This window comes from Anopheles marshallii, chromosome 2 (assembly GCF_943734725.1).
Source record: "Anopheles marshallii chromosome 2, idAnoMarsDA_429_01, whole genome shotgun sequence".
Lineage (NCBI taxonomy): Eukaryota > Metazoa > Arthropoda > Insecta > Diptera > Culicidae > Anopheles > Anopheles marshallii.
In genome coordinates this window covers 80534801-80543554 of record NC_071326.1, presented here as the reverse complement: position 1 = coordinate 80543554, position 8754 = coordinate 80534801, and the positions used below count along the sequence as shown (strand labels likewise).

Below are 8754 nucleotides of genomic sequence, written 5' to 3'. Positions count from 1 at the left end.
CCGAGTTCGCTCATACATGCTGGCAGGAAGCAATGCTTGTGTACAGACTGTGAAGTTGTGAACATTTGTTTGTAGAAAACACTAAATACCAATAACACGAGGGCTTAAGGCATAGATCCTTAAAGGTATAGAATGAGGAACGTTACAACAATTTATATCTGTCCTAGAAATGTTTTTTTTTGTGTGCGTGTGAAATGGACATTAAGTTGTTGTTTTGCTTTCTTTAAAGCTGACGAGCAATATTGGAGTGTTTAGTTTTTTTTTTTAGTTTAGGCAGAGTTAAAAGCATCAGTAAATTCGCAAAAGAGGTTTTAGTGAAATTTTCCTTCAAAGAGATATGCGAGAGCCGGCAGATAATAGTGATGATTTGCAAGTAAGAGTCACGTCTAAGGTTTACTATACCTATGGCAGCATTGATAAGATAACAGCCAGTGTGAGACAGCGTATGGTGTACAGTTCGAAATGTGGTCCAAACTAGTAGAGCGATACTAAGCAAAGGCAGATAACAAATTGTCTTTAATTTCCTCGGTACATTTTCTTCTTTAGTGTGTTAATCGCTGTGTTATTTTCATACCCGACGAGGTAGGGAATCCCGGCACATCATACACTGACGACTGTCATTCTACAGCTTGAATAGTGAGCCAACTTGAAGTGTGATGGATAGGAGACGTGGTAGACAGAAGCTCTGAGGTTTGATGGTAAATGTTCTTCCGTTGAAATCTTTCGTTTTGGCTTCGGATTAGATATTAATCATACACACCAACAGATTCCAAATGCTCTGCTCCCTTGTCTGCAGAGCGTAGTGCAAAGTATAGTGCGTCGTGCGCCAGTTGAATGAAATTGTATAATGATCAACTTAACATTAAGTAGCAAAACAATAAAAGGTGCGATGTGTGTGCCATCCCTAGATCCTCCGTAGGTCCAGTGAACGCGTCCGCATGACGACGGCAGTAAGAGTTCCAGTGGACAGCGGAAGGTAGGGGATCACAGAAAATGAAGGACATTTTTTTATTACTATCAATCAATCAATTGTTGATAAACTTAAATTGGATTAATCAATGATGAGAAAAGGGGAAGAAAGCTTATGTTGTAGAGGAGTTGATATATTTAGTTACTATGAACTACTTGTATAAATGATGTATGGTAATTGTTTCTTATAAGTTTATATTTTAACCCTATTTACTTCTTAATTATTAAACTGAAGGCTCTATCGGATCAGTCGCGTCTTTAGTTTCCGCTGGACTCTAGGCGCTTCCTCTTTAAGGCCATCACAAGGTAAGAGGGATTCTGAAAAAAACCTTATCTGAGGAATATCCTGTACAACGAATGGGATGAACGGATGTTGAAGTTAAACACACGTTAATTATTGACTTTTAGAAATAACGCCTGTATAACAGCGTCCACCAGCTTTTCCTTGTGAACTCTAAGAGCAATCTATACGCAAATTCTTTGATGTTTTGAACCATAACAATTGGGTTTACTCAACAATGGTGCCCGTACTGTTCGTCAAACATTCTTTAAATTTACCCTTCAAATATACGGTTGTGATAAAATCGGAAGCAATATTGTAGAGACTTTCAATTTCCGCCTTGGTTGCAAGCTGCCGGAGCAATAAAAGTTCCCGCTGAATGTGTCCCTGCGTGTACGGGCGCTTGATCATCTGCTCTATTCGCTTGAGTTCACGTTCGCGCAGCGGTACACCCTGTAGTCCTAGCAGCTCCATATCCGACGGAAATAAACCGATCCACCGCATGGACGGCACTGCCAACGATCGTTGCTGGTGTACCATTGCCTGTAGAATGGTGAAAGCGTGAAGCATGTTGATTTATTTTCACCGCTAAACACAACTTCACCTTACCAGAGAACCAAATTTATAGACGCAAAATATCTCTATACCGTGGGGATCCGCATCCATCAGGGCGTAAATAGGAACTTTCGACCAATCGGTTATCTTTTTCAACAGCAATCGCGTCGAAACATCCGGATATCCTTTAGCCTGCAATGGCAGTTATGATCGAACTGAATGAATGTCTAACGAACTGTAAAAGTAAAGCCCTAAAATTTAAATCACCGTTATCAGGACAACCGTGTCGGGAAACGTAGTAAAAATTCCATCTTCAAGCAACCGCTTGAAGACAGTGTCCTTCTCGACGACCAGCACCAGCTTGGCTGTCACCCGTAGCTCAACCACACTGCTCACATCCAACGGTACCGGCGTGCCCCAACGATTGATGCGACAGTCGATCGTTTGACCATCGCTCAACGTGAGTACCAACGGACCGGCGATCAAACCTTTCGAGGTGTTGAAAACGTTCATTTCCCACGCATCGGCATCCAGCAGGGCACCAATGTCATCCAGTGTGGCATACGCGTAGGCTGGTGTTTGTGCCAGGTCCAGGTGAAGATAGTAAAGTTCACGCTTTGTGCAGCTTGTACCTGTCGCAAGCAGCTGATAGATGGTGGCCAATATTTTCACCATCAATTGTAGGCGCCTCGCGTTTGCCGGCCTAATCGTTCTTCCTTCGTGCAACGGATCGGTCGTTTGTAGACTGCAAAAAAAGGTGTCCAAAATAGGTTAATGCGAACGGTTTATAGTAGTAGCCATCTTGTTTGCTGCCTGCTTACATTCCATCCTCGATTGTGCATGTGTCCCAGCGAGGTTTGCGACGGATAGTCAGGGCGGTGCCTTCGTTGATACAGCGCTCGATTTGATGCAGCAGATCGACAATTCTACCCTGAATCTGCCGATGGCGTTCGGAGATGTCACTCTCGTCCGAATACGATAAGGCATCCTCTTTATCCGTCGCACCATTCGTTTCATCGTACCCAGAATCTTTCTCACTGTGGTGTGATAAACGTTGCGAACCGTACTGTGTGTCAGTATTCCACCGGTCGTCCGATTGCGACGCATGATCATTCCAGCTCTCAGTGTTAGTGAGGTGCGCCGAGTCGCTTGTGTTGATTGCTGGTTGCGTCTCGATGTCGTTAAACTTTGAACCACGTTGCCGTTGTTCCGGAACGTTACAATGCTCGCGCTGAACCGTTGCAAAACGATTGCTTCCATGTGTTTTGTTTGTACAATTTTCTGTTCGGTAAGTCCCCGCAGATGCGTTGTGTTCGCCCAAACGCACATACGTTTCGTGTTGTGCTTCGTACAGTGAACCGTCCAGCTGTGGGGGTTTACTTGTAGTACTGGCAGGCTCTTCGCGCAAAATGTCGCCCCGTGTGATTGTGTGAGTGTTAGTGACGGCTTCTTCACGTTTGTTGTCCGTTTCGGCAAAATCGTTAAACAAATCTACCAGATTTTTATCCCACGCCAACGACTTGAATGGTAAATCATCCGCCGAATCGGCGCCTGATTGGGAAGATAAATCCGAAAAACTGGACGGCAGCAGCAAGCTGCTTTTCGAACTGCTGGAGAATAGGTCGTCGCTACTCTGAAAGAAAGGAATAGTTGGAAATCAGTGATAGTAAAGATCGAACCGCGGTTGAGGTTTAAATAAATGTGCGTTACCTCACAATCTTTGAAAAAATCTACATTGGCTGAGGACATCATTCCATCGAAAAGGAAGGTGAAAGCTTGATACCAAAACTGAAAGGTAAGTGCATACTTTTATGTATTTTGTGATGCTGTTAGTTAACTTAATCGGTACATACACTTAAACAAGATTCGTACACAGACCTCAGCACACGCACCGTTTGTACTTATCGATGATTGTATTCGCCATTTTGTACATATTTCTGAACTGTTTTTCGGAGCTTGGAAAAGGGCACTGCAACGCATACTAGACTTCATACTCGTATTTTGAACCTAGCAACCGTTGTAAATGGCTAACTGTCAAAAAAAGTTTCCGTCATTTGCATCACATGTTTTACCACGCGGTACGGCGATGTGATGTAATTTTGCAGATTTCAAAAAGGTTTTAAGTTTATTTTGAGAAAAAAACCTATTTTCTGTAGATGAGAAATTGACGAGGATTTCCACGGATCAAGGTAAGTAGTTTTAAGAAGTAGTTAGAAGTACATCCAATAATTTTAAAAAGTATAGTGTCAGTCTAGCTTGCGAGTAGTCTTCGTTATTGTTTTTGCTAGTCCACTACGAAGTACATGCTTTAAACGCGATAAATTAAATATTAAAATTTACTATCATACCACACTTAAATCGTGCTCCGTGAGATCAAATCTTAGCAAAAGCATTGAGATATTGAGATCAGTTCAAGTTACCGTAGCTTTACTACCCTCATCCGATCAAAGTATTGTAAAAGTAACTATGCGATACGTTTTGCTCTAGAATTATATAACAAAACTCAAAACTAGAACATATGACACATAACTAGTATGAGAATGCTTTGAATTCTACGTAAAAGCCTAACAGACGCGTAGAATATTTTCTATCGCTCCAAAATTGGTTACATTTCTACGTACTTGCTCTTTACTCAGTTGTGCTACGGAACTACGGAAGAAGCGCTTGCTTATGGGTGGCTATATATTCTCCTGCATCGCACGTGTAGTTGAAAACAGCTGAAGAAATATCGTGTATTTACGGGAATGATATTTTTGTTACACACTTGCCGAACTTTTGGAACGTTTGGTACACTGAAAGGTTGATAACACGGAATGAAATAGAAGCTACCATGGATTGGTGACGAATGACGCGCCGAATAGTATGGGAATATTTATGGAAGGTTTTAATCAATATTTCTTAAAATGTCTTATAAAGGTATAAATTTCATGATATGCGAAGCTTTAGAACGACAAAGTATATTTTGGTTACGATTAATCAATGATGGATGACTTACAGAACTGGATCTTAAATATTCCACCGGTTGAGAGTATATCCAATCTATCGAAGGATCTATTCTGTTTCTCTTAATAGAGTAGATCTCTACTCTGCTTAACAGATGAAGGCTATTTACAGGAAGATTGCGTTTAACACAACTCGTATCTTATATTGACGATCCTGAGCCAACGCACTTTCAACAAGGAGTGTGAGAAGTTTCGGACACTTCTGCACCTCAGGCACGCAATTTGAAAAACAAAAACCCAACGACTTGTCCAAGTACATCTGTTCAGTTTTATTATCATCTAATCAATAATTTCTACTGCGAATTTACCACAGCATAAGTAATCTTGGAATGTATTATTATTATTATCCCGGCGACATTCCACCTTTTCACCTGCTTACGTGAACTCCTTAAGATTTGGAGTTGACAGCGTTCGGCACGCTGTCAGCTGATTAATGTTCGACGGTAGCAAGAACACTGCTGGCTGTATCTGCGTAACGCTAGCTGTTGTATCGCACAGAATGCGTGCCATTTTTGCTTTGCGAATTTCCGCGATCTGCTTTTCGGTGAAATGTTTACCATTTTCGTAGAAAAACCGATCCCCCTTCCTGGTGCGACGGAACTGATCGGCCAATATGCAACGCGTCACCACGCCGGACTCGGTGCCGTCCACCTTCTTCTCGAACGCCAATCCAACGGAGAGATCAAGATCGTTCACCGACTTGTAGTAGATTGCGAGAAGATCGACGGCCTGCAGTGGGGGAGGGTACATTAGCTACCGAACCCTAGAGTGCGATGTGTCGTATGCAAGTACTCACCCCCGGCACCAGCAGTTGGTTGTAATCTGCCCACGTCGTAGCACGCTGGTTCAAGCACAAAAACACAAAATCATTGTATCCTCCCAAACCGTGGTCGCGACCACGTTGAATGTCGAGCGATTTCAGATCCGTGCCGAACATGTCGTCGAACCGGAAGAGGAAATGTTTCGTAGCCGGATCGAAACTGGCATCGTTCACACCCATCGGTTGGGTAGCAAGTCCCCGCAGCAGATAAGGGTACCGATCGGACGTTTGTTCTAGAATGTTCGGATTGTTCGTGTGATCGTTGATGTCGATCTTGGACAACGATCGTCGACTTTCCTCATAGAGTCTGGCGTAAAGAGTTAGACATTAGCAAGCTATTTCTATATGCCACGATAGTACTTACTTCAGTTGGCCCTGTATGGAAGAATGGAAAATTCGGAACGCAGCCGTTGTGTGAGAGTTTATCACTCCAGGATGAATGGTATCTCCGTAATCATTTTTAATAGCCAGCTCCTGATAAATCAATTGACGCTGGATCATGAAGTCCCGACCCAGAAAGTTCGGCAGCCACTCGGTGAACACGATGTGCTGGTACTGGGCAATGTTAATACGCCGTGCTTCCTGGAAGAGTTTCTCAGCCGTCCAGCTTGGATTTAGCGCCTGTAGACCGGTGGCGATACGATTATGTTCCCGCACGAACGTAATTTGAAGAATCGCCAAATGTGGGCTCTGATTCGCACGTCCATCGCCGGTAAGATAGCAAACATCGTTCGGCGTTCGCTGCGTACAGGCACTGCTGGCATTCGGATGTCTTGGGGGCCATGCCTGACCATCACGGGTTTCCACCTTCAACAAACCCGTGTTGGGTTCGCGAAGCTGAAGGCTCTGCTGAGCAGAGTTTCCGTACACGATAGACAGATCCAGAAAATGGGTAACAGCATTAATCTGCTCCGCCTTGGTACAGTTGGTAGGATTTTCGTCGCAGGTGTTTAGCGTACGGATCAGGTTCAAACACTCAATACCTCGGACCGAGAACACTGGATCATCGGGTGACACAGGGATCGGGAAGCATCGCGGTCCACGCGATGGCTGTAAGCGCCCATTAGCACAGCAGGGCAAAGCATCAAGAACTGGAAGCAGATGATCACTTGGTTTGCATCACTTAGCTGTTTCACCACACGTAAAGCGCTCAACATTACCTCCACGCGTTAGTGCCATATCATGAGCAACGATTTGCCCAAACTGCATGTTGGCCAGGGTAAACTCGGGGCTGTTCTGTACGCCCTCCTGGAAAACCTCAACAGAAAGCAACCTAGCGTTCGGTAGCTCACTGCCGTCACTTGCCAAGGTGGGACTGGATTTTCCATCACCGTACTTGGGGTTCACAATGCGCACGAAAGGTGTATTGGCAGCACCCCAGGATGGGGTGACCAGATTGTTGCAGGTCCCATCAAACGTACGGTAAGGACTGTTGGCACACTGCTGACCAAAAGCACGCTGCAATGTTAGACACAACTGTAGGATAACCGCTACGTACCGCTTGTCGCGAGGTAACATCTTGGAATCGGATTAATCTGGAACGATGGGGTTGTGGTCCTTTATATCGGAAATTTTGGCAATTTGTTTGTTAAGTGTCTGGTACGAAAACGACAGATGTATGGTCGTATATCTCACTCACACAAAAACGAACGATACAGTGTACGCAAAATGAAGTTGTTTTTCCTGGTAGCTGCAAAGCTTTACACAGTTGCGTTAAACAAAAGAAACCAAAAATGTACGAATTTAGTATTACAGAGTGTGTTAAGAAGTGTGTAATGTTGTGAAAGTCCAACTTTTTTAAACCTGTGTGCTCAAATGGTTGACATGTTGATTAATGTGTGTTATTTAGGAACACATCCATTTTAGTACTGTTGAGTTGTTTATTTAAACGTAATACTGTTAAATATTGTCCGAAAATTATAGCGTTATCACTTTTCGTACACATTTGTTGCAATTAACAGCATTTCAGAGTATTTGATCACCTGCACAAACATCGCCAAGCAGGATTATTCGCGAAGACTGTGGGTCGCATCAACAACGCTTACCTACGAAGAAGGAATAAACCAGCTGCACATACGTTAGGTTTCCATGGTGCCTGTATACTCAATACTAACAGCTACCTTTACACATGTTTCAAATGACGCATAGTAGAAAATGTGTATCATTTTGTGAAGAAGTTCGTGCTGTTCTTCAACTTCTTCAAGAGCCTCATTGTGTGATCGATCGTAATTTGTGTTTTGTTTTGCTTCAACAGCTAAGGCATTTGACAACATTTTGCAATACGCTAATGCCAATACAATATCCCATCTGGCTCAGCTATTTCATCATGTTTCCGAATTGAAACGTGCCAAATGATACCATTCGTGCATTCTAGTGTAAGAAATCACTGTTCGATTCGTTGCGAATGTTTCAGCTACAGCCTCATAGATGGCGCTGGCTGTTAACGTGTCACATTTTTAAAAATATTTTTGTTTTAATTTAGTGTTTATGTCACTGTCATTTAATAATTAATTTATGTGTAGATAATGAGGGGGAAAAAACATGAAAAAACGATTGATTGTCTTGATAGGAGCTTTGGGTAAAAAAAATCCTTGGAAGCTATAGACCAGAACAGTTGGTAGCTAACATTCCAGAGCTGATGTCGAAATGTTGAGACACGCAAGGTTTTTGTTGGTGGTAACTTCTAGCACAATATGGGTGTAACTTTGGAGGACTTCGTAGCGGTCATGTCTGCGTAGAGTGCGGCATTCTTCAGCAGGTGTCATTATATTTTTGAGTTTTGCCTCGCATGTTCTCCATCCTTCGATTTAAGGCTACTTGCAAAAATGTCCAACTATCGACTACGACCAGAAGTATTTATGATTCTCCAAGGAACTGGCAAACGTCAAAGTCCAATCAGCCGAGCGCGAAGATAGGCGACTCGATCACACTGATTCGGCAAATCCTTGATGGATGTCCTGGATGTTGAATATGTATGATTTGATCAGCGATTTTTCAGAACCCCGCTCCAAAAATATCGAACTCTCAACGAATCGGACTTGAAGATCTTGAGTTATAAGGAGCTTTAAGGTATTTTGCGTTTTTAGGAAGAGATTTTTGTCAATAACGCCATCTTTCGGCAATGAGAA

At 43.0% G+C, this 8754-nt stretch overlaps 2 protein-coding genes across 2 annotated transcripts; both read right to left on the bottom strand.

The window, feature by feature from the left end:
- Positions 1–1477: 1477 nt before the first annotated feature.
- Positions 1478–3553, bottom strand: LOC128708603 (meiotic recombination protein SPO11). Its single transcript, XM_053803583.1, has 5 exons — positions 3515–3553; positions 2626–3437; positions 2072–2549; positions 1859–1996; positions 1478–1792 (listed from the first exon to the last, which is right to left on the bottom strand). Exons 1-5 carry the CDS (start codon positions 3551–3553, stop codon positions 1478–1480), a joined length of 1782 nt encoding a protein of 593 aa, XP_053659558.1.
- A 1628-nt stretch (positions 3554–5181) lies between these two features.
- On the bottom strand, positions 5182–7144 carry LOC128718669 (peroxidase-like). Its single transcript, XM_053812290.1, has 4 exons — positions 6787–7144; positions 5991–6717; positions 5603–5933; positions 5182–5535 (listed from the first exon to the last, which is right to left on the bottom strand). The coding sequence occupies exons 1-4, from the start codon at positions 7142–7144 to the stop codon at positions 5182–5184; spliced, it is 1770 nt and encodes a 589-aa protein (XP_053668265.1).
- Between the last annotated feature and the right edge of the window lie 1610 nt (positions 7145–8754).